The sequence below is a fragment of the Heterodontus francisci genome, chromosome 11 (genome assembly GCF_036365525.1).
Source record: "Heterodontus francisci isolate sHetFra1 chromosome 11, sHetFra1.hap1, whole genome shotgun sequence".
NCBI lineage: Eukaryota > Metazoa > Chordata > Chondrichthyes > Heterodontiformes > Heterodontidae > Heterodontus > Heterodontus francisci.
The window spans coordinates 101,086,254-101,110,651 of NC_090381.1; the positions used below are offsets into that span (position 1 = coordinate 101,086,254).

At 43.2% G+C, this 24,398-nt stretch overlaps 1 protein-coding gene across 1 annotated transcript in view; it reads right to left on the reverse strand.

The window, feature by feature from the left end:
• Positions 1–24,398, reverse strand: part of LOC137374942 (transmembrane protein 145-like) — an 83,028-nt gene that overhangs the window by 16,055 nt on the left and 42,575 nt on the right. Inside the window, exons 3-6 of the mRNA XM_068041555.1 lie at positions 22,715–22,799; positions 22,559–22,630; positions 22,389–22,457; positions 19,062–19,142 (exon numbers count right to left, since the gene is read on the reverse strand). Of these exons, the coding sequence (XP_067897656.1) occupies positions 19,062–19,142; positions 22,389–22,457; positions 22,559–22,630; positions 22,715–22,766 (274 nt within the window). The 5' untranslated portion in view covers positions 22,767–22,799. The remainder of the gene's footprint in view (positions 1–19,061; positions 19,143–22,388; positions 22,458–22,558; positions 22,631–22,714; positions 22,800–24,398) is intronic.

A 24,398-nucleotide genomic window follows, 5' to 3' on the forward strand; every position in this document is an offset into this window, starting at 1 on the left:
TACGAGGAATTAAGAGGGCTAAAAGGGGTCATAAAATATCTTTAGCAAACAGGGTTAAGGAAAATCCCAAAGCCTTTTATTCATATATAAGGAGCAAGAGGGTAACTAGAGAAAGGATTGGCCCACTAAAGGACAAAGAGGAAAGTTATGCGTGGAGTCAGAAAAAGTGGGTGAGATTCTAAACGAGTACTTTGCATCGGTATTCACCAAGGAGAGGGACATGACGGATGTTGAGGTTAGGGACAGATGTTTGATTACTCTAGGTCAAGTCGGCATAAGGAGGGAGGAAGTGTTGGGTATTCTAAAAGGCATTAAGGTGGACAAGTCCCCAGGTCCGGATGGGATCTATCCCAGGTTACTGTGGGAAGCGAGAGAGGAAATAGTTGGGGCCTTAACAGATATCTTTGCAACATCCTTAAACACGGGTGAGGTCCCGGAGGACTGGAGAACTGCTAATGTTGTCCCCTTGCTTAAGAAGGGTAGCAGGGAAAATCCAGGTAATTATAGACCGGTGAGCCTGACGTCAGTGGTAGGGAAGCTGCTGGAGAAGATACTGAGGGATAGGATCTATTCCCATTTGGAAGAAAATGGGCTTATCAGTGATCGGCAACATGGTTTTGTGCAGGGAAGGTCATGTCTTACCAACTTAATAGAATTCTTTGAGGAAGTGACAAAGTTGATTGATGAGGGAAGGGCTGTAGATGTCATATACATGGACTTCAGTAAGGCGTTTGATAAGGTTTCCATGGTAGGCTGATGGAGAAAGTGAAGGCGCATGGGGTCCAAGGTGTACTAGCTAGATGGATAAAGAACTGGCTGGGCAACAGGAGACAGAGAGTAGCAGTGGAAGGGAGTTTCTCAAAATGGAGACGTGTGACCAGTGGTGTTCCACAGGGATCCGTGCTGGGACCACTGTTGTTTGTGATATACATAAATGATTTGGAGGAAAGTATAGGTGGTCTGATTAGCAAGTTTGCAGACGACACTAAGATTGGTGGAGTAGCAGATAGTGAAGGGGACTGTCAGAGAATACAGCAGAATATAGATAGACTGGAGAGTTGGGCAGAGAAATGGCAGATGGAGTTCAATCAGGGCAAATGCGAGGTGATGCATTTTGGAAGATCCAATTCAAGAGTGAACTATACAGTAAATGGAAAAGTCCTGGGAAAATTGATGTACAGAGAGATTTGGGTGTTCAGGTCCATTGTTCCCTGAAGGTAGCAACGCAGGTCAATAGAGTGGTCAGAAGGCATACGGCATGCTTTCCTTCATCGGACGGGGTATTGAGTACAAGAGTTGGCAGGTCATGTTACAGTTGTATAGGACTTTGGTTCGGCCACATTTGGAATACTGCGTGCAGTTCTGGTCGCCACATTACCAAAAGGATGTGATGCTTTGGAGAGGGTGCAGAGGAGGTTCACCAGGATGTTGCCTGGTATGGAGGGCACTAGCTATGAAGAGAGGTTGAGTAGATTAGGATTATTTTCATTAGAAAGACGGAGGTTGAGGGGGGACCTGATTGAGGTGTACAAAATCATGAGAGGTATAGACAGGGGGGATAGCAAGAAGCTTTTCCCCCAGAGTGGGGGATTCAATTACAAGGGGACACGAGTTCAAAGTGAAAGGGGAAAAGTTTAGGGGGGATATGCGTGGAAAGTTCTTTACGCAGAGGGTGGTGGGTGCATGGAACGCATTACCAGCGGAGGTGGTAGACGCAGGCACGATAGCGTCTTTTAAGATGTATCTAGACAGATACATGAATGGGCAGGAAGTAAAGAGATACAGACCCTTAGAAAATAGGCGACATGTTTAGATGGAGGATTTGGATCGGCGTAGGCTTGGAGGGCCGAAGGGCCTGTTCCTGTGCTGTAATTTACTTACTTTGTAAGTCAGGATGGTGTGTGACTTGGAGGAACTTGCAGGTGGTAGTGTTCCCATGCATCTGCTGCCCTTGTTCTTTAGGTGGTAGAGGTAGTGAGTTTGGAAGGTGCTGCCAAAGGAACGTCAGCGAATTGCTGCAGTGCATCTTGTAGATGGTACACACTGCTGTCATGGAGCTCCTGCGCTGACGACAGCGAATGTTTAAAGTGGTGGAACGGGTGCCAATCAAGAGGGTTGCTTTATCCTGGGCGGTGTCGAGCTTCTTGAGTGCTGTTGGAGCTGTGCTCATACAGGCAAGTGGAGAGTATTCCATCACACTCCTGACTTGTGACTTGAAGATGGTGGACAGGCGTTGGGGAGTCAGGGGAGTTACTTGCTGCAGAACCCCCAGCCTCTGACCTGCTCTTGAAGCCACAGTATTTATATGGCTGGTCCACTTAAGTTGGTCAACAGTAGCCCCAGGATGTCGAAGGTGCAGGATTTGGCGACGGTATTGCCATTGAACATCAAGGGGAGATGGTTGGAAGTTCTTTTATTGGAGATGGTCATTGCCTGGCACTAGTGTGGCACGAATGTTAATTGTCACTTATCAGCCCAAGCCTGAATGTTGTCCAGGTCTTGCTGTATGCAGGCACAGAGCACTTCAGTATCTGAAGAATTGGAAATGGTACTGAGCACTGTGCAATCATCCACAAACATCCCCACTCCTCACCTTATGTTGGAGAGAAGGTCATTGATGAGGCAACTGACCATGGTTGGGCCCAGGGTACTTCTCTGAAGAATTCCTGCAGCAATGTCCTGAGGTTGAAATGATTGGCCTCCAATATACACAACCATCTTCCTTTCTGCTAGGTATGGCTCCAACCAGTGGAGAGTTCCCCTCCACCCCCCTCCCAATTCCCATTGACTTCAATTGTGCTAGGGCTTCTTGATGCCACACTGTCGAATGCTGCCTTAATGTCAAGGGCAATCACTTTCACCTCACCTTCACCTCTGGAATTCAGTTCTTTTGTCCATGTTTGGACCAAGGCTGTAATGAGGTTTGGAGCCGTGTGGTCCTGGCGGAACCCAAACGGATCATTGGTGAGCAACTTATTGATGGCTCAGTGCCGCTTAGCAGCACTGTTGACGACACCTTCCATCACTTTGCTGATGATTGAGAGTAGCTGATGGGGTTGTAATTGGGTGGATTACATTTGTCCTGCTTTTTGTGGACAGGACATACCTGGTCAATTTTCCACATCATGAGGTCGTTGTCAGTGTCGTAGTACACTGGAGCAGCTTGGCTCGGGGCGCGGCTAGTTCTGGAGCACAAGTCTTCTGTACAAGTGCCGGGATGTTGTCAGGGCCCGTAGCCTTTGCTGTATCCGATGCCTTCAGCCACTTCTTGATAGCACGTGGAATGAATTGAATGGGCTGAAGATTGGTATATGTGACGCTGAGGACTTCGTAAGGGGGCCAAGATGGCTTATCCATTCTTTGTACTCATGTGCTGGGCTCCCCCATCATTGAGGATGGAGAGGTTTGGGGAGCCTCCTCCTTTGGTTAGTTGTTTAATTGTCCTGCACCATTCATAACGGGATGTGGAAGGACTGCAGAGCTTTGATCGGATCCATTGATTGTGTGATCACTTAGCTCTATCTATAGCATGCTGCTTCCATTGTTTAGCATGCATGCTGCATGCAGTCCTGTGTTGTAGCTTCACCATGTTGGCACCTAATTTTCAGGTATGCCATGTGCTGCTCCTAGCATGCTCTCCTATACTATTCCATAATAAGTTTGAAAACGGCATACTCCAGCCCCAAACAAGAATCTAGAACATTAAAAAAGCCAACACATAGGTATGAGGAGAGAGCTCGCTAAAGGTAATTGGATAAACAAAACAGTGAGAAACATTTAAAGAAATCATTTAAAATGTTGAGCAAAAATACATTCCATTAAAAAACAAACTTAGCAAGAAAGGTCAATCTGTGATTCACTAGGGAAGTTAAGGGTAGTATTAGATTAAAAGAGGAGGCTTACAATGTTTGTCACGCTCAAGCAAAGTGCAGCTATTGAAAATACAGAACTCAAATTGAAGAGTTATTAAAATGGACTTTTCCTTTAAAAAGTGGAAAATGTGCTTTGAAAATGGCCACCGAAGGTCAAACTGTATATTCAAACCGTCTTACTGTCTCGCAAGGACAAAAGGATATATTCGAAGCTAAGAGCTGTAAATTACACCCATCCAGAACCCATCAAGAGACATTTTTGAATTGAATGGGTTCTTCTGAAAAAAAGGTGTGATGTTGATCCTGGGCCATTGTCAGTCACTACAGGCAGGAATATCTGTCTCCCAATAGAGACAAGACTCGAGACCATTTTGATCTCAAAAGTAGCTCGAGAGAAAGAGAGACACACACACAAACGACAAACATCATGAAGGCCTGTCCACTGAGAGCTGGGAGAAAAATCCAACAAGCCAAAAGAAGATGCCCTGCTGTGAGTTCTACACTTCAACTTGTGCAGAGAATTGAAAGTAATCCTCTGTCTTCAGGTTGAAATTTCAACCGAGAAATCTACAAACAGCCCAGGCCTACAGCTTTAAAGAGAAAAGATTCAACAGGTTTACTGTGAACCCTGAAAACTTACCTCACTTCAAACCACGTAACCCTTTATCTCTCTGTTTGTCTCTTTGCGTGTGTGTGTGTGCGTGCGTACGCGAATGAGTGTGTGGGTGTGGTTGTGACAATTTCGGGATAATTAATATTGCTAAACAAATAATCATTCTTCCATTTCAAACTTACAAGAAAACCTGTTACTGTCTATTTGACAAATAAAACACAAATGCGGAAAATCCCTTCGAACAAAAACACTTGTTGCGGTCAATTGGGAGTTGAGCAGTGGGGACCACCCACACCCCTCACCAAGTGGCTGTAACATGTTGCAAAGAATATTAAGACTGAGGATTGGGAGTGTTTTTGAAACCAGAAAAGGGGGAGCAAAATGTTGATAAAAAATGGGGAAAAATGGAATGAGACTATAGTAGCTAGGAATATAAAAACAAATTGCAACAGCTTTTACAATAAAAAAGAGTGTAGCTAAAGTAAGCACTGGCGCCTTAGAGACAGAGACAGGAGAAATTATCATGGGGAATGAGGAAATGGCAGAGACATTGAACAAATATTTTGCACCGTCTTCACAGCAGAAGACACAAATTACATACCAGAAATAGAGAGTAACCAAGGGGCTAATAAAAGTGAGGAATGTAAGGTTGTTAATATCAGTGAAGAAAAAGTATTGGAGAAACTTAAAGGACTAAAAGCCGACAAATCCCCAGAACCTGATGGCCTACATCCAAGGGTTCTAAAAGAGGTAGCTGCAGAGATGGTAGATGCACTACTTATTCCAAAATTCCCTAGATTCCACAACGGTCCCAGCGGATTGGAATGTAGCAAATGTAACTCCACTATTCAGGAAAGGAGAGAGAGGGAAAACTAGGAACTACAGGCCAATCAGCCTGACATCAGTTATCAATCAAATGCTGGAATCTATTATTAAGGAAGTCTTAATAATGCAATTAGAAAATCATAGTATGATCAGACAAAGTCATGATTGGTTTTCCAAAAGGGAAATTGTGTTTGACAATTTTACAGTAAAAGCTTTGTTATCCGGCATGTGCAAGACCTGAGGGGTGCCAGATAAGCAAAAGTTCCAGTTAATCAAAAGTTGTACTTAGCAAGACAGGTGGAGATCAGACCTTCCACCCTGAAGTTATTGCTGCGAGAGTGAAGGGTACCCGGGGTCAGCAATGGGGGCCTTCGGGGTTGGTGCACCAATATAGTACACGGGAGAGTCCACTCTTTCTGACGAGCCATCTGCGGGGGAGATCGGATGCGGAACTTTGGAGCAAAACATTTTTGGCTGCAGGGACCAAGAATCACATTATAGTGAATGGGGAACCAGTCAGCAAGGCAAGATAGCATTTCTAACTGCAGACGGCAACCTTAAAAGCGCGGAAATTCCGGATAATGGAGCACGCCGGTTGGTAAAGTGCTGGATAACAAAGCTTGTACTGTATTTGAGTTTTTTGAGGATGTAACTAGTAGGGTAGATAAAAAAGAGCCAGTGAATGTAGTATAGATGGATTTCCAAAAGGTATTCAATAAGGTGCCACACAAAAGATTAATACGCAAGACAAGGGCTCATGGAGTCGAGGTAATATATTAGCATGGTGAGAGGACTTGTCAACGGACAGGAAGCAGAGAGTAGGGAAAAACGGAGCATTTTCAAGTTGGCAGGCTGTAACTAGAAGAGTGCCATAAGGATCAGTGCTGGGGCCTCAGCTACTTGCAATCTATATGAATAACTTAGATGAAGGGACTGAGCAATGTATCTAAATTTGCTGCTGATACAAAGTTAGGTGGGAATGTAAGCTGTGAGGAGGACACAAAGAGGTTAAGTGGGCAATGAGGTGCAAAATGGAGTATAATGTGGAGAAGTGAGAGGGTATTCACTTTGATAGCTAGAACAAAAAAGCAATTTTTTTTTTTTTTAAGGCATGAAACGTCTAAATGTTGACATTGAGAGACTTGGCTGTACTTGTACAAGGACACAGAAAGTTAGCATGCAGGAACAAGCGATCAGAATGACAAATGGCATGTTGGCCTTTATTACAAGGGGATTGGAGTACAGGAATAAGAAAGTGTTTCTACAATTGTACAAGGCTTTGGTGAGACCACACCTGGAGCACTGTGTGGAGTTTTGGTGTCCATATGGAAGGATATACTGGCATTGGAGGTGGTACAGCAAAGGTTCATTAGATTGGTTCCTGGTATGAGAGAGTTGTCCTATGATGAGAGGCTGAGTAAATTGGGCCTATAGTCTCTGCATTTTAGAAGAATGAGGAAACATGCAAGATTCTGAAGGGGCTTGACTGGTAGACACAGACATCATTTATCCTGGCTGAGGAATCTAGAACACAGGGGCACAGATGCATGATAAGGAGTCTATCATTTAAGACTGAGACAAGGAGGTACTTCTTCACACAAAGGGTTGTGAATTTTTAGAATTCTCTACTGCGGAGGGTTGTGGATGCCCCATTGTTGAATACATTTAAGGCTGGGATAAACAGATTTTTGGTCTCGCAGGGAATCAAGGGATATGGGGAGTGGGCAGGAAAGTGGAGTTGAGGCAGAAGATCAGCCTTCATCGCATTGGATGGCAGAGCAGGCTTCAGCAACCGTATGGTCTACTCTTTTTCCCATTTCTTATGATCTTATGTACTCCTCATTGAAACAGGGTTGGTCCCCTGGTTGATGGTAATGGTAGAGTGAGGGATATGCTGAGCTATGAAGTTACAGATTGTGGTTGTACAGATTCTGCTGCTGCTGATGGTCCAAAGCGCCTCATGGATGCCCAGTTTTGAACTGCTAGATCTGTTCTGAATTGATCCCATTTAGCACAGTGGTAGAGCCATAATACAATGGATGTTGTCCTCAGTGTGAAGACAGTACTTAGTCTCCACTAGGTGCTATGGTCACTCCTACCAACACGGTCATGGACAGATGCATCTGCGAGAGGTAAATTGGTGAGGGTGAGGTTAAATGGGTTTTTACCTCTTCTTGGTTCTCTCACCACCTGCTGCAGGCCTAGTCCGGCAGATACGTCCTTCAGCACTCAGACAGCTAGCTGAGTAGAGGTGTTAACAAGTGATTCACATTGAAGTTGCCTAACCAGAGTACGTTCTGTGCCCTTGGTACCAAGTGCTTCTTCCAAGTGGTATTTAGCATGGTTCATCAGGTGAGGGAGGGCAGTAGGTGATAATTAGCAGGAAGTTTCCTTGCCCGCATTTTGCCTGATGCCATGAGATTTCATGGCGTCTGGGGTAAATGTTGAGGACTTCCAGGACAACTCACTCCAGATTGTATACTGTGCTGGCACTTCAGATGGGTCTGTTCTGCCAGGGGAGAGGACAGACCCAGGGATAGTGATGGAGGTGTCTGCGACATTGTCTGTAAGGTCAAAATCCTGGAACTCCCTCCCTAACAGCACTGTGGGTGTACCTACCCCACATGGACGGCAGCAGTTCAAGAAGGCAGCTCACCACCACCTTCTCGAGGGCAATTAGGGCTGGGCAATAAATGCTGGCCTAGCCAGCGACGCCCACATCCCATGAATAAATAAAAAAAAATTCAGCGATGATGATTATGTCAGGCTGTTGCTTGATGAGCCTGTGGGACAGCTTTCTCAATTTTGACGCAAGTCCCCTAGTAGGAGGACTTTGCAGGATTGACTGGGCAGGGTGTGCCTCATTTACAGTGCTTAGGTCAATGACAGGTGGTCCATCTGGTTATATTCTTATCTAACCCTTCTGTTACAGTTTGGTATGACGAAGCGGCTTGCGAGGCCATTTCAGAGGGCAGTTATGAGTCAACCACATTGCTGTGGGTCTGGAGTCAGATTGGGTAAGAACAGATGAGTTTTTTTATGACAATCTGGTGGTTTCATGACCATCATTACTAATACTAGCTTTTTATTCCAGATTTATTTAATTAATTGAAATCAAATTCACACCAGCTGTCATGTTGGGATTTGAAATCATGTCTCCAGATCATTAGTCTGGTCCTCTAATTACTAGTCAAGTAACATTACCATTATGCTACCATTCCCTTAAGAATGGCCACTTCAATGGGGTATTGAAGGATGGTTAATGTTAGTAGAATCATAACACAAAGATGAGTCAATGGCTTGGGAAAGGGAAGGAAAATATTTCATTCCAATAATCTGCAGATAATCTAACTTCTAAATTCTTCTTCTTTGGCCTCCTTGTCTCGAGAGACAATGGGTAAGTGCTTGGAGGTGGTCAGTGGTTTGTGAAGCAGTGCCTGGAGTGGCTATAAAGGCCAATTCCAGAGTGACCGACTCTTCCACAGGTGCTGCAGATAAAATTGGTTGTCGGGGCTGTTACACAGTTGGCTCTCTCCATGTGCTTCTGTCTTTTTTCCTGCCAACTGCTAAGTCTCTTCGACGCGCCACACTTTAGCCCCGCCTTTATGGCTGCCCGCCAGCTCTGGTGATCACTGGCAAATGACTCACACGACTTGTGATCAATGACACAGGACTTCATGTTGCGTTTGCAGACACCTTTAAAGCGGAGACATGGACGGTCGGTGGGTCTAATACCAGTGACGAGCTCGCTATACAACGTGTCCTTGGGGATCCTGCCATCTTCCATGCGGCTCACATGGCCAAGCCATCACAAGCGCCGCTGGCTCAGTAGGGTGTATATGCTGGGGATGTTGGCCGCCTCGAGGACTTCTGCATTGGAGATACGGTCCTGCCACCTGATTCCAAGGATTGTCCGGAGGCAGCAAAGATGGAATGAATTGAGACGTCACTCTTGGCTGACATACGTTGTCCAGGCCTTGCTGCCATAGAGCAAGGTACTGAGGACACAGGCTTGATACACTTGGACTTTACTGTTCCGTGTCAGTGCGCCATTTTCCCACACTCTCTTGGCCAGTCTGGACATAGCAGTGGAAGCCTTTCCCATCCGCTTATTGATTTCTGCATAGAGAGAGGGGTTACTGGTGATAGTTGAACCTAGGTAGGTAAACTCTTGAACCACTTCCAGAGCGTGGTCGCCGATATTGATGGATGGAGCATTTCTGACGTCCTGTCCCATGTTGTTCGTTTTCTTGAGGCTGATGGTTAGACCAAATTTGTTGTCGGCAGCCGCAATCCTGTTGATGAGTCTCTGAAGACACTCTTCTGTGTGAGATGTTAATGCAGCATCATCAGCAAAGAGGAGTTCCCTGATGAGGACTTTCCGTACTTTGGTCTTAGCTCTTCGACGGGCAAGGTTGAACAACCTGCCACCTGATCTTGTGTGGAGGAAAATTCCTTCTTCTGAAGACTTGAACGCATGTGAGAGCAGCAGGGAGAAGATCCCAAACAGTGTAGGTGCAAGAACACAGCCCTGTTTCACGCCACTCAGGATAGGAAAGGGGTCTGATGTGGCGCCGCTATGCTGAATTGTGCCTTTCATATTGTCATGGAATGAGGTGATACTTAGTAGCTTTGGTGGACATCCGATCTTTCCTAGTAGTCTGAAGAGACCACGTCTGCTGACGAGGTCAAAGGCTTTGGTGAGATCAATGAAAGCAACGTAGAGGGACATCTGTTGTTCGCGGCACTTCTCCTGTAGCTGGCGAAGGGAGAACAGCATGTCACTGGTGGATCTCTCTGCTCAAACGGCGCACTGTGCCTCAGGGTAGACACGCTCAGCCAGCTTCTGGAGCCGGTTTAAAGCGACTCGAGCAGACTTTCCCCACTATGCTGAGCAGGGAGATTCCACGGTAGTTGCTGCTGCTACCGCGGTCACCCTTGTTCTTATAGAGGGTGATGATATTGGCATCGCGCATGTCCTGTGGTACTGCTCCCTCATCCCAGCATAGGCAAAGCAGTTCATAGAGTGCTAAAAATATAGCAGGCTTGGCACTCTTAATTACTTCTAAATTACACAGTTATTAAAAGTATAAAGAGAGCAGGGCAACAAAGAGCTGCCGGGGTGATTATACAGGTATGCTTTTAATTTAATTGAAAATCAAACCTAGTATCAAACATCTCAGGCAAGCAGGTAGGTGATTGATTTGGGAAGAAGCTACCTGTTTGGTGAGTATCTGGTCAGTGATTAAGGTCCATTCTAATCCTAACGTTTAAAATAGTAAAAGGAACTAGTGGTAAGCATAATAACATATATAAAAAAAGGAAAATAAAATAAATAATTGAATAAAATAATTAAGTAGTCAATTAAAACACATTAAGGATGGCAGGACAGGTGATGTGTCACGGCTGCAGCATGTGGGAGCTCCTGGATGCCAGTGTGATCCAGGGCAAACACGTCTGCCCTAAGTGTTTGCGGCTCAAAGAGCTTCAGCTCAGAGTCATTGAACTAGAGTCTGAGCTGCAGACACTGTGATACAACAGGGAGGGGCAAAGTTACCTGGACATTTTGTACCAGGAGGCGGTCACACCCCTTAGGATAGGGTCTTCTGATTTGGTCAGTGGTCAAGGACAGGAGAGTGTGGCTGCAGCTGAGGCAAGTAAGGGGACCCAGAGGACAGGAGTGCAGGAGCCTCAGCCTTTGCGATTGTCCAACAGGTTTGTGGTTCTTTCAGCTTGTTTGGATGAGAGTGGGGCTGCAGTGTGGATCAGCAACCTGACCATGGCACCATGGTACAGGAAGCCATTCAAGTAGAGGGAGGAAAAAGGAATGTAGTGGTAGTAGGGGACAGTATAGTTAGGGGGATTAACACTGTTCTCTGCAGCAAAGAGCGAGAGTCCAGAAGGCTGTGTTGCCTGCCCGGTGCCATGGTTTGGGACATCTGCTCAGGGTTGGAGGGGAATTTACACTGGAGGGGAGGGTGGGTGGGGGGGGGGGTGATCCAGTCGTTGTAGTCCATGTAGGTACTAACGACATAGGCAGGACAAGGAAAGAGGTTCTGCATAGTCAGTATGAGGAACTAGGCGCCAAATTAAGAAGCAGAACCTCAAAGGTAATAATCTCTGGATTATTACCTGAGCCACATGCAAATTGGCATAGGGCAAATAAGATTAAAGAAATTAATGCGTGGCTCAAAAACTGGTGTGGTAGAAGTGGGTTCCGGTTCATGGAGCACTGGCACCAGTACTGGGGAAAGTGGTGGCTGTACTGTTGGGATGGTCTACACCTGAACCGTGCTGGGGCCGGTGTTCTAGCGAGCCGCATAACTAGGGAAGTAGAGAAGGCTTTAAACTGAATAGTGGGGCAAGGGATCAAATTTGGGAAGATATGGGAAATCAAGGAGTAGAGACAAGGCCAGAGAGAAAGGTATTAGGAACATAGCCCCACGAGCCTGTCCTGCCATTCAATGAGATCATGGCTGATCCGCGGCCTAACTCCATAGACCTGCCTTTGGCCCATTTCCCTTAATATCTTTGCTTAACAAAAATCTATCTATCTCAGATTTAAAATTAACAACTGTTCTAGCTTCAACTGCTGTTTGTGGGAGAGAGTTCCAAACCTCTTTGCGTGAAGAAGTACTTCCTAACATCTCTCCTGAACGGTCTGGCCCTAATTTTTGGACTATGTCCCCTAGTTCTAGAATCTCCAACTAGTGGAAATAGTTATCTTTATCTAGCCTGTCTTTTCCTGGTAATATCTTGAAGACTTCGATCAGATCATCCCTTAACCTTCTAAATTTAAACAGACCGTGATAGGAAGGGACAGAGCGTACAAATCTAAGAGTAAATCAACAGATAAGGCTAGAAGTTACAAAAATAATAAAAGGACAAAACTAAAGGCTCTGTATCTGAATGCACATAGCATTTGATACAAAACAGATGAACTGAGAACGCAAATAGAAATAAACAAGTAAGATCTGATAGCCATTATAGAGACATGGCTGCAGGACGACATAGATTGGGACCTGAATATTGATGGGTAGATGGCATTTAGGAAGGACAGGAAGCTAGGAAAAGGTGGAGGGGTAGCTCTGTTAATTAATGATGGTATTAGCACAATAGAGAGGGATGACCTAAGTTCAGGAGACCAGGATGTAGAAGCAGTTTGGGTAGAGATGAGAAATCATAAAGGCAAGGAGTGGTGTACAGGCCACCTAACATTAACAACACTGTAGGACCGGGTATAAAGTAAGAAATAATGGCAGCTTGTCAGAAAGGTACAGCAATAATTATGGGGGATTTTATCCTACTGAAAAAGACTGGAAAAATCAGATGGGCAGAGGTAGCCTCGATGAGAAGTACATATAATGTTTTGGGATGATTTCTTGGAGCAATACGTTCTGGAACCAACCAGAGAGCAGGCTATACTAGACCTGGTATTGTGCAATGAGATAGGTTTAATTAAGACCTCATAGTTAAGGCGCCCCTAGGTAGCAGCAATCATAATATAATTGAATTTTACATTCAGTTGAGTGAGAGAAGAGTGGGTCCAGACTAGTATTTTAAACTTAAATAAAGACAATTATGAGGGCATGAAAGCAGAGCTAGCTTAAGTGAACTGGCAAATTAGGTTAAGGGATAGGTCATCCCTTAAGAGATGCAGTGGCAGACATTTAAGGGGATATTTCAGAATACACAGAATAGTTACATTTCAATGAAAAAGAAAAATTCCAAGGGTGGGACCCGCCATCCGTGGTTAACTAAAACAGTTAAAAATAGTATCAAACTTAAAGAAAATGGCGATAATTGCACAAAGATGGGAGGCAGGTCAGAAGATTGGACAGAATATAAAAAACAGCAAAGAATGACTAAAAGATTGATAAGAAAGGTAAAATTAGAGTACGAGAGAAAGCTAGCCAGAAATACAAAGACTGATAGTAAGAGTTTCTACAGATATTTTAAAAAGAATTAAAAAAGTGAGTGTTGGTCCTATAGAAAGTGAGTCTGGGGAATTAATAATGGATAATAAGGAGATGGCAGATGAATTGAACAGATATTTTGCATCGGTCTTCACTATTGAGGATACAAGTAACATCCCAGTATGAGCTGTAAGTCAGGAAATGGAAGGGAGGGAGGAACTCAAGAACATTACAATCACCAGGGAAGTGGTACTGAACAAATTGTTGGAGCTGCGGGCTGACAAGGCCCCGGGTCCTGATGGACTTCATCCTAGGGTGTTAAAAGAAGTTGAAATTACCTAGATTCGGGGAAGGTTCCGTTAGATTGGAAAATAGCGAATGTAACTCCTTTATTCAAAAAGGGAGGGAGACGGAAAGCAGGAAACTACAGGCCAGTTAGCTTAACATCTGTCTTGGGGAAAATGATAGAAGCTATTATTAAAGACAGTATAGCAGGGCATTTAGAAAAATTCAAGGTAATCATGCAGAGTCAGCATGGTTTTGTGAAAGGGAAAGCATGATGAACCATTTTATTGGAGTTCTTTGAGGGAGTTACATGTATTTTGAATAAAGAATATTGTACTTAGATTTCCAGAAGGCATTTGATAAGGTGCCACATCAAAGGTTATTGCGGAAAATAAAAACTCATGGTGTAGGGGGTAACATATCGGCATGGATAGAAAATTGGCTAGCTAACAGGAAACAGAGTAGGCATAAATGGGTCATTTTCTGGTTGGCAAGATATAACGAGTGGTGTGCCACAGGGATCTGTGCTGGGGCTTCAACTTTTTACAATTTATATAAATGACTTAGATGAAGGGACCGAAGGTATGGTTGCTAAATTTGCAGATGACACAAAGATAGGTAGGAAAATAACTTGTGAAGGGAACATAAGAGGGCTACAAAGGGATATAGATAGGTTAAGTGAGTGGGCAAAGACCTGGCAAATGGAGTATAATGTGGGAAAGTGTGAAATTGTCCACTTTGGCAGGAAGAATAAAAAAGAAGCAAATTATCTAAATGGCGAGAGATTGCACAGCTCTGAGATGCAGAGGGATCTGGGTGTTCTCGTGTATGAATCGCAAAAGGTTAGTTTGCAGATACAGCAGGTAATTAGGAAAGCTAATAGAATGTTATCATTTATCGCAAAGGGAATTGAATACAAAAGTAGGGAGGTTATGCTTCAGCTATACAGGGCATTGGTGAGACCACATCTGGAGTACTGTGTATAGTACTGGTCTCCTTATTTAAGGAAGGTTGTAAATGCGTTGGAGGCAGTACAGAGAAGATTTACTAGATTAATACCTGGAATGGGTGGGCTGTCGTACGAGGAAAGATTGGACAGGCTAGGCTTGTGTCTGCTGGAATTTCAAAGAATAAAAGGTGACTTGATTGATACATATAAGATCTTGAGGGGTCTTGACAGGGTGGATGTGGAAAGGATGTTTCCCCTTGTGGGAGAATCTAGAACTAGGGGTCACTGTTTAAAAATAAGGGGTCGCCCATTTAAGACCGAGATGAGGAGAATTGTTTTTCTCTCAGAGGGTCATGAGTCTTTGGAATTCTCATCCTCAAAAGGCGGTGGAAACAGAGTCTTTGAATATTTTTAAGGCAGAGGTAGTTAGATTCTTGATAAGCAATGGGGTGGAAGGTTATCAGGGGTAGGTGGAAATGTGGATTAATCAGTTCAGCCATGAACTTATTGAATGGCGGAGCAGGCTCGAAGGCCGAGTGGCCTACTCTTGCTCCTAATTCGTATGTCCGTATGTTCATATGTTAAAATAACAAATATTTATTTCGCTATGGACTTAAAATGAATTGGATATTGTATTTTTGGGCTAATTCCAAAAGATTGACGTTTTGAATGCCTAATGTGTAAGTATTTTAACAGAATCGGATCAACAATTCTGCCAAAACAATGGACAAAGGAACTTTATCGGAACGCATTAAGCATCCTTATGTTAAGATTGCACAGAATAATTTCAAAACTCATTCTTTACAAACTTACATGTTTCTCATCAATGAAGAACCAGGAGTACATAAGTGCAAAGGTGGCCACCAACAGACAGACAGTCACGGCGCTAGAATGATGAATTTTGGTCCTGGTCTCAGAAAAAAGATTACATAAACAGTTGGTCTCAAGCAACGTCCACAGTATTTGTTTGAATGTAGTTCTTGGTAATGTAGTAAATTCTTATTGCTATTTTGTTGACCTACATCTGCAGTGCCTTTTCCTAACACAAGTTTTCTAACAGACTGAGTGGCACAATAAGTTACAACACTGGGACCTCAGTTCAAATCTAACCTGGACAGATGGGGTGAAAGTCTATGGCAGGGATAAGGCTCCTATAAATTAATTTTGAACAGTTTAACCCATTATTTAGGGTGCACATATCCACAGGAAAAATTGCTCCTATCGACTAAATGATTAATTCAAATCAGAGGTCTCCTGGGAAATGGAGATGTAATAATGGTGCAATATGTAATATTTTTGTGAGATATTAGTTCAGGGATGTAGTTCAGCCAATGTACCAAGATGATCCTGCATGTAACAGGTACTACAAACGACTTTTTAGAGTGTTTAATGCAGATGATGGAATCAAAACAATTAGAACTACCCCAGCATGAGTAAATTGTCTTGTAAAGGAGAGGACATGTTACACTACTCCACTTCAGCGAGTGGTTTCACGTAGAATATACACGACATTCACTACAACCAGTCCATAATGACATTTATGCTTCATCAAGCCTCCTCCCATCCTTTCTCATCTAACTCTCTCGGCATAACCCTCTTCCCTTCTCCCTCATATGCTTATTTAGCTTCTCCTTAAATGCACCTATACCAGGGTTGTCCAATACATGGTCCGCAGGCCAGGATCCGGCCCTCGGATGTAAATTGTACTCGGGCCGTTCCTCATCCTTGCCAGGGGTGCGTGACAGGAGATGAGAAATTTCAATTTGTCTTCTTCTTGCAGACTGGCTTTTTTAAAAAGTTGCAAGACAGTTTCACAGTTGACCGCTGCTGCATGAGAGCAGGAACAGCGGTTTCCCAACTTTGGACAGATTTGGAGTTGTCTGGCGGGCTTTTAAAAAAGCCCAAATCTGTCTGAAGTTGGGAAGCTGCTGTTCCCGATGTCACCACCAATTAGTTGTGAAACTGAATTGCGATCTTTTAAAAAAAACTGAAGAAGCACAAACCTGCAGTGCTGAGCGCTCCTGCTCCCTGCAAATGTCGGGGGTGGAAGACAGAGACACAGCAGAGGGCAGGAGGGATGAGAGGGCGCAGATAGGACAGGCGGGGGACGAGAGGGCAGAGAGCGAGAGAAGGAGAGAGTGAACAAGATCACTCCTGACAGATGGGCATCTATCCGGAATACTGCATATCGCTACAAGAAGTGTGCAGGCAAACAGTGACTACTTGTGCAAGCAGAAAAAATGTCAAGTATCTCACTAAATCAATGTCCAATATAGTGAAGTGAAAGTCATTCAATAAATTAATCTTCTCAGTTAAAGTTTTTTCACAAAAATGTACATTTGTTATTGTTTTGATTAATAGCAAGATACATTTTGAATGCCTTTACCTTTCTGAAATTATCTCACCGGCCCACTATGATGCAAGACAAAAATTGTAATGTGATTGCCCCCCCCCCCCCACCCGCCCATCCCCATGCGAAAAGGTTAGACAACCCTGATCTATTGGTCTCAACTACTCCCTATAGTAGCGAGTTCCACATTCTCACCACTCTCTGGGTAAAGAAGTTTCTTCTGAACTCAATATTTGATTCCTTGGAGACTGTCATACCAATGGCCTCTAGTTTTTCTCTTCCCTACAAATGGAAACACTCTCTCTGTGTCTACTCTATCAAAACATTTCATAATTTTAAAACCTCTATTAGGTCAGCCCCCTCAGCCTTCTCTTTTTTTTAAAAAAAAGACCCTGCCTGTTCATCCTTTCCTGATAGGTATAACGTTGCAGTTCTGGTGTCATCCTTGTAAATCTTTTTTGCAGCCTCTCCAGTGCCTCTATATAATTTTTAGAACATAGCAAACAGAACTGCACACCATACTCCATGTGTGGTCTAACCAAGATACAATACAATCTTAGCACAACTTATCTACTTTTCAATTCTATCCCCCTAGAAATAAACCCTTGTGCTTACTTAACTTAAACAAAATGACTCCACTGCACTCTGTCCTAAGACCAGTGGAGATGCATCTGCCCCTGCAGTAAAGGCTGGCTACCCGACCCAAACTCAACGGGGCCCAACGATATGTAACGGGTTCGGGTTCGGGTCCCGTCAGGTCGCACTTCCGGGTCCGGCATTCGGGCTAGAGTCAGGTTGGGCCGGGACAGACACGCTCCATCACCACCTCCGGTAAGTGGCTCCACTGTTAATATACTTTTTGGACTTGAAAGTTGGTTTTGTTACAGTTATTTTAAGCTTGTGCAGATAAGCAACAAAGTGAAAAGTGAAAAGGAAGGTAGGTTAACTGATGGTCAAGAAAAAATGAAAGGACTCGGGCCGGGTCGGATGTTGTTCTGTCGGGCTCGGGTCAGGTTTCATTTGCAGACCCGAGCCGGCCTTTACCCTGCAGTGCTTCTTGTAGCACACTGTGCCTGATTACCAGCTGTTTTAGCAATTCTCTCCGATTTCTTAAAATTCTGAATCAAGTGTCAGCTTTCAACTAAATCGGACTACTTCTATCCCCTTTTCCCCCAAGTAGAATCATCCAGTCTAATTTGGCACTGACCCATTCTCAGCACAAATCACAAGAGTTGTGGCAGAAGCAATGCTTGTGAACGATCACCAGACCATTCCCCACCCCCCTGCCCCACCCCACCCCTCCACCCGCCCGCCTCCAAGGTCTCAAGGTCACTGGTCTAAAATATAATGTACACCTGCCTGGCTGCTAGCCTATGAATTCACTTAGTTCAATAGCATTACTTCAAACATAATACACCAGTCAGTCACCTAGCTAAATGGATATCACAGTGATGTCGGTTTGTGTTTTAAAGAAGAACTTCAAATTTTGGACCATTTTGCTTTTCACCATCTTTGTGGTTAATTTAATCCAATGTGTATTTCCATCACTATCTGTGATGGAACTTGTGCATGTGGGAGTGGAATGGAAGTCTTGTGTGTAATATGAGACTACCCACTGATGGCAGGAAATAATTCTCATGCAGATAATGTAGTCACATCAAGTGGAGTGAAAGCTCTATATTTTTAGTATCTTTAAAATATTTTTTATATGACTTTGCAACTCAGCCACAGAAACTCTGCTAAATTATATTTGAAAGATTTCCACCTTGTAATTGTAAATCCATGGCTCATCAGAAGCAGCATTGGAACAAGTAGCAAGTAGCTAATTACAAGCAACAACCTGCCTAAAAAAATAAATTGCAAAAAAACAAAAATGGATACATTAAAAACTAGCACAAAGTTTGCAGAAATGGCAGAACATGCACAAAGGAAGATTGCAGAGGAATGCTCAGCATATCTGTATGACGTTCCCAGAAAGTTATTTTAACTGATTTGTTAATCGTTTTAAGTAAATCGATACGAAATAAGGGTTGTCTTACAAATTAGTGGACAAAGGAACACTACACAAATGTGTTATGCATTTGTACACTAAATATTGCACAATACACTTTTAAAGCTAGCTATTTTGTTACAATTGTAATGCTGTGCCAATGATTAGTATTGAAATATCATTGTAATGTTTACCGAATAGATTCCTAGCTCATTGACAAAGTTGTAATCATACTGTAACTAAAATATTAACATTGCTTACCAATTATTTTGACTGATTCACAACCTACACCATTCAATGCATAAATGCCAAAGTGAATGCATAGGAAGAAATGGCCGAGAACTAGAAAGATAAGAAAACAATTTGTACAAATTTTGCACTTTCAGATATACACTTTTCCATCCACTACTGTCATTTTCAAACACCACCAGCATTGCTGATATAGACATATTCTCAATGTGACTGATAAAAAAGTCAAACACCTATGTTCACAGCCTACCCTGCTGTGCTTGTGGAGAAGAATCTGCCACACAAAATTTCTGTATTTACATATTTTTCAAATTAAACTTTAAATAGGCAAAAATACCCAAATATTCACAGCAATATTTCATGTGTGATATCATGGAGAAATATTGTTTGCACAGAGCTCTGCCATTGAGCACATGGTAGCATTTGCAGTTACCCAAGTGAAAGACACAGCAAGAGCATCTTTCATGAGTTTTCCCATTGCTGCAATTGAGGCAGAGGTCCTAGATCCAAGATGCAGTCACAGGTGGCATCAACTAGCTTGGAGAATTATTACAGACAACCAGTTTAGTGTTACCTACTGTTCTATACTTACATAGATCAGCAAGTAACGTCATGCATGATACACTACATAAACAGCCAATTGCCATTTGTCAACAGTAAAGCCATCACATGGGGCTGCATAAGTGAGATTAGGTACCCCCTCTGAAAACAACCACAGTGCCGTAAGGAGGCCCTTGAAACTGATCCAGCTCCCTCATAGCTAGACACATGTACAGATACCAGACCTTCTGTATTCCTTGCAGTTGGTTTTGTAGCCATCCACCAGAACCCTTTCCTCACCTACAGCAGCATTTAGTAGTACAGCACAGACAACCAAGATGGAGATTTATGATGCACATGGGATAAACATCACAGCAAAACACACTAAAAACATACACAAGTATTCATTAACTCTCCTTTAACATATGTTGCAGTCTCATTCATTCATTACGAAAAGTATCTCGGTTGTTCAAACAAATCGGCAGACTTCTGTAGTGCCCTCTGACTGCCCATAATACAAAGTTGAAAGTAATGGTGATTATCACTAGCAGTGGTAAATGGTAGATGGTTGGCTATTCCTGGAGACATTTGTAATCCACATAGCACAGCTCAATCACAGCTTACCTGATGAGCCTAACCCTCTCCATGCAATGCCCTTAACTATAACCATGTAGCTAATTATGATGTGCCACATCTGCTGGCTTGGTGAGTTCCTGATGGAATTGTGACTCTTTCCCCTCTGCAATCCCAAACAGCCATTCCTCCAAAGCAATATATCTCCCGATACCCTTGGGCAGGTAAATTCTCTATACTATTCACCTGCTTGCTGCTGTGGTCATAGTTCAAAATTTTTCATCAGACTTCAAAACTATGAAAGCAACTTTGGTCTCCTTACTGCTCATTTGCTCTTGGAGGTAGTGGGTTAAGAATGGAATGCCAATTCCTCCCACCCAGTTTGCACTAGTTACTGAACTTGCTTGATTTCTTACAGCAGGGATGAGGGGTGATTGGAATAACTTGCAAGAGCCACACCTCCACTCGCAAACAGGCAGAAGTCTCAGGAATATTTACAAATCTGGGTTCCATGATGTCATTACAATGCAGATGCAATTTCATAACCTTACCACATGACTAATACCACAGGTGCAATGTGGCTGCAGTGTGTACCATCTACAAGATGCACTGCAGCAACTTGCCAAGGCTCCTTCAACTGCACCATTCAAACCCATGACCTCTACCACCTAGAAGGACAGCAGGCACATGGGAACACCATTACATGAAAGTTCCCCTCCAAGTCACACACCATCCTGACTTGAAAATATATAGTCATTCCTTCATCGTCACTGGGTCAAAATCCTGGGACTCTCTACACCACACAGCCTGCATTGGTTCTAGAAGGTGGCTTAGCATCACCTTTACCATAAATGAATAAGCAAAAAAAATTCTACTCTTCCCCACTAACCATGTGTGATAGAAGTTATAAGGTGACCATTTCAAACACTATTTATGAGATCCTCTGCTATGCTCTGGTAAGCTGCTCAGAGCTTGTATGTATGGTGACATTAGCAGTTACTTAATGACCTTTTAGTAACTGTTATAGTCCTGTCAAGATCACTACAGCCTTTAGCACATCCATGAATCGCAAAGGATATCACTCGATTAATGTTCAGTGTTGGTAAAATGGCATGACCTTCTCCAGTGCTGACTGCATCTCTATTGTGTGCAAGCATGTAAACAAGGAACTGCTTTCAACCTCTGCAATGTATGAAATAGTTTACCATAGCGTGAATGATGACAGGCAGAAGCAGCAAGTGAGGGCCGTAGCAGGGTGTGAAGTCAAGTAGGAAGTGCGGTAAAGTCTTCCCTGCTGACTTATGAACAGCAATGGAAAGAAAAGGCTGATTGTGCAAAGGCAAAGGAGTCTTACCTTGACCTCATGGTAACATCATTAAATTGCTTACTACATGTCAGCCAGAGCCTGGAGAGAATGCAACTCATTTCACTTGTCACGCCACTTCTTGCTATACCTATTCATCAACCTGCTTTGGCAACTGCCAGCCATCCAAGAGGAAGATTGACTATCTCATCTCTAATATTTTCTCAACCCGTATCTCCACAGCTTCATCCACACTCCTGCATGCTATGCTGGAACTTTCTTTTACTTCCAGACATCTTCCTGGACATAAAAGAAAACTTCCCTTTAAGTTGATGCAGGCCCTGGAGTACAATTCCTGCTGGCAGCTCACCTAAACCATGTAAACGAGGGACACTCAAAAAATGGAATAGGTCCACCACTGACTTCTCTTGGCAGCCCCAGCACCTCCCTCTTGTTTCAAGCTGGGACACCAGGACTGACCCCATTAACTCCAGGTCTGTTAAATATTCACTTTTTTGACTTTACATGGCAGCTAAGAAAAGCTGTACAAATTCCTCATTAATAACTGCTAACAAGGATTTAAGCAAAAAAAAAAAAAAATCAGACATGACTCCTCACTTTCACTAACTTTTTTAAAGTCCTTTTTTGGAGGAGTTGGTATCTCAGGATAATACTAAACATGGTTGAATTGTCTGTTAGCACTTTCTACCAACATCGCGTTACATTCTAGTCATGTATTTTTTTACTACAATTTGCGAAGTCAGAAATGTTAGGTGCCTTTTATTATAGGAAAAGGATTAAATAGCTACAGCAAACATAGAAGCAGTAAATGCATATATTAATAGTTATGATATTGATTGTGTTGTCCACAATAACATAATTAAGGTGATAAAACTTTACTGATCTACATGTTATTATCTCACCTTCTGCTCCTATAGAGACCATTAACATCTGATAACTAGAATGCAGCAAGTGTCTTTTCTTCAAATAACCTATAAATAAAAAAAGCTGAAAGTTTTAATAAGCTTTGTTTAAAATGTTCTCGCCATAAAGTTACACAAGGGACCTTAACCTATCACAGCACATTACTTACGAGCAAAACAAATGCAAACTCCAAGAGCAATTACGAATAACAATACTGAAAGTATGTGCACTTCAAGTATGCCTGTAAAAGAAAGGGTAATGAGTACTGTTAGTTTAGTCTGATCATTTCCACTAACAAACTAAAAATGAGGCTGAACGTCCTTACCGATCTGGTTTGCAGAAAAATGTCTTCTCCACAAATTTTTCCCATTAGACATTGTAATTTTATATTCCAAAGTTATTCCTCCACCCTAATTAAAATGCAGAGAGTAATATGAATATGTAACAACAACAAAAAATGGCAAGCAGGATGGCTCAAGGTTATATTTGGGCAGTATTTATAACTCTCGAGTGCACCACATGGTTAAAACACATCTATGTAATACTGACATGAACACTGCAGAACAAATATGTGCAACTTTTCAGGGAAAAAAGATGAGGATTATACCAATTTATTGACACACACAAATGCAAGGAAGAACACATGCATTTAAACAGTGCCTTGCAACATTTCAAACTGCTTCACATACTACTATTTTAACATACAGTGACTTTCATGAAGACAGGTTCAGCTGCAATTTTGCATACAGCTAGATCCCACAAAAGACAATGAAGTGAATGACCAGCTAATCTGTTTTTGGGTGGCCAGTTGATGAAAGCAATGTTGGTCAGAAATTGGAATTAGTGGCCTTTAATATACTCCTGAACTAGCAAGGGGTCCGCGGTTCATGTCTTATCCAAAGCATAGCATTTCCTGTGAACGTCATTAGTGTATCAGCATACATGATTAGCTCAAACTGAAGTGCAGCTTGAACCTGTTACTTTCTGACTCAGAGGAAATAGTGTGACCAACCGAGTCAAACTGACACTTGAAGATAAAATTTCCGCAAGTACCAATATTGATTTTGAAGACCACTAAAATACAGTCAAATGTACATAATATTCATTAGAAAAACAAATTATTTTTATAAAAGTCATTGCTGGAAAAGAGAATCTCTACATCAGGATTTGTACTTATAATTTTTTAACTTTGACCTTACTCTTATCTTCTTCTTCTTCTTTGGCCTCCTTATCTCGAGAGACAATGGGTAAGCGCCTGGAAGTGGTCAGTGGTGTGTGGAGCAGCGCCTGGAGTGGCTATAAAGGCCAATTCTAGAGTGACAGGCTCTTCCACAGGTGCTGCAGAAAAATTTGTTTGTCAGGGCTGTTACACAGTTGGCTCTCCCCTTGAGCCTCTGTCTTTTTTCCTGCCAACTGCTAAGTCTCTTCGACTCGCCACACTTTAGCCCCGCCTTTAAGGCTGCCCGCCAGCTCTGGCGAATGCTGGCAACTGACTCCCACGACTTGTGATCAATGTCACAGGACTTCATGTCGCGTTTGCAGATGTCTTTAAAGCGGAGACATGGACGGCCGGTGGGTCTGATACCAGTGGCGAGCTCGCTGTACAATGTGTCTTTGGGGATCCTGCCATCTTCCATGCGGCTCACATGGCCAAGCCATCTCAAGCGCCGCTGACTCAGTAGTGTGTATAAGCTGGGGGTGTTGGCCGCCTCGAGGACTTCTGTGTTGGAGATATAGTCCTGCCACCTGATGCCAAGTATTCTCCGGAGGCAGTGAAGATGGAATGAATTGAGACGTCGCTCTTGGCTGACATACATTGTCCAGGTCTCGCTGCCATAGAGCAAGGTACTGAGGACACAGACTTGATACACTCGGACTTTTGTCAGTGCGCCATTTTCCCACACTCTCGCGGCCAGTCTGGACATAGCAGTGGAAGCCTTTCCCATGCGCTTCTTGATTTCTGCATCGAGGGACAGGTTACTGGTGATAGTTGAGCCTAGGCAGGTGAA